This window comes from Cyprinodon variegatus, unplaced genomic scaffold (assembly GCF_000732505.1).
Source record: "Cyprinodon variegatus isolate N-32 unplaced genomic scaffold, C_variegatus-1.0 Scaffold176, whole genome shotgun sequence".
NCBI lineage: Eukaryota > Metazoa > Chordata > Actinopteri > Cyprinodontiformes > Cyprinodontidae > Cyprinodon > Cyprinodon variegatus.
The window spans coordinates 578,081-579,284 of record NW_015150629.1 but is presented as its reverse complement, the minus strand read 5'-3'; the positions used below and the strand labels follow the sequence as shown (position 1 = coordinate 579,284).

General features: G+C 42.6%; 1 protein-coding gene across 1 annotated transcript in view; it reads left to right on the top strand.

Moving 5' to 3' along the window:
• Positions 1-496: 496 nt before the first annotated feature.
• ak4 (adenylate kinase 4) overlaps positions 497-1,204 on the top strand; it is an 11,541-nt gene continuing 10,833 nt past the window's right edge. The window contains exon 1 of the mRNA XM_015378660.1: positions 497-942. Within this exon, the coding sequence (XP_015234146.1) occupies positions 801-942 (142 nt within the window). The 5' untranslated portion in view covers positions 497-800. The remainder of the gene's footprint in view (positions 943-1,204) is intronic.

The following is a 1,204-nucleotide window of genomic DNA, read 5'->3' as shown; positions in this document are numbered from 1 at the left end:
CCTGCATCTGACGCTTTAAACTTTAAAGCCTCTTCCCAGAGGGCAGCAGGGAGAACAGTCCATAGTGGGGGTGTAAGGGATCATTATGAATAATATATATATATATATATATGTGTGTGTGTGTGTGTGTGTGTGTGCATTATATATTCATTTATATAAATAAATATAAATCTTTTATATACATTTGGTAAACTACGATTACGTGTACTCCTCTAAGCCTACCGGAAGTGTTGCAGAACAACACCAGAAGTGTCACAACCAGAGTTCTCCTAAAAACTTTATATTTGTGCTCCTCTCTATTTCTCCTTATTTAGAGCTTTTTCGCTTTACTTAACTTGTGTCACATTGGTCATTGGTGGATTAAAAAATGATGTAAACAGTCCACATTGTAAACATTGTTAAAAAACTACAATAACCACGTTCCCCCGCCAGTAAATCCTTCCGCATTTTTCCTGGATGATGCGCGCAGCAAAATAGGGCGTTGTGGAGACTCCCTCATTCATTCGCGGAGGACAATCTCTGTTCTTAAAGACGCAGGCGAGCTACCCACGTCCACAGGAGCGAGAGAAGGAGGAAAAAAACAGTCGTTCTGACTTCATTCCTGTGCCTGAGGGGAACAGTTCCGCTGCACGCAGATATAAGGCAGCGCGTAAAGATCCACACGGTCCTCCTGGCGCGCTGAAATAGAGTTTCAAAGCGTTGCTTTGGTTGTTCATGTGCAGCTGAATAGAAATTTGCGACATATCTGGTGCAAACCCAAATCTGGAGCAAATCTGACACGCCTTACATTGTAGGAGGAGATGGCCAAGTTTTTCCGTGCCGCTGTTTTGGGTCCGCCGGGATCTGGAAAAGGCACGATCTGTAAGAGAATAGCAGAAAGCTTTGGCCTGCAGTACCTGTCCAGTGGCCACTTTCTGCGCGAGGGCATTGCAGCCAACACAGGTAGGAGCGTCAGAAATTTCCACAGGAAGATACTAACCCTAAATGACTCATTTTCTCATGTCTAATTTCCCAATTATGGGGTTTCCTCTGCAAAGATGTTATGATTTGAAAGAAACAATGGTTCAAATTGTCTCAGAAAACTCTGCAATTAAATAAAAACTCTTTAATTACATTTTTTTTTTTTTTGGTTGTTTAAGAAAAGTTAAAAAGCTGCAGCGCTTCGTTGGTGTCACCGCAGGTCATTCACTCCAGATCCCCCCCC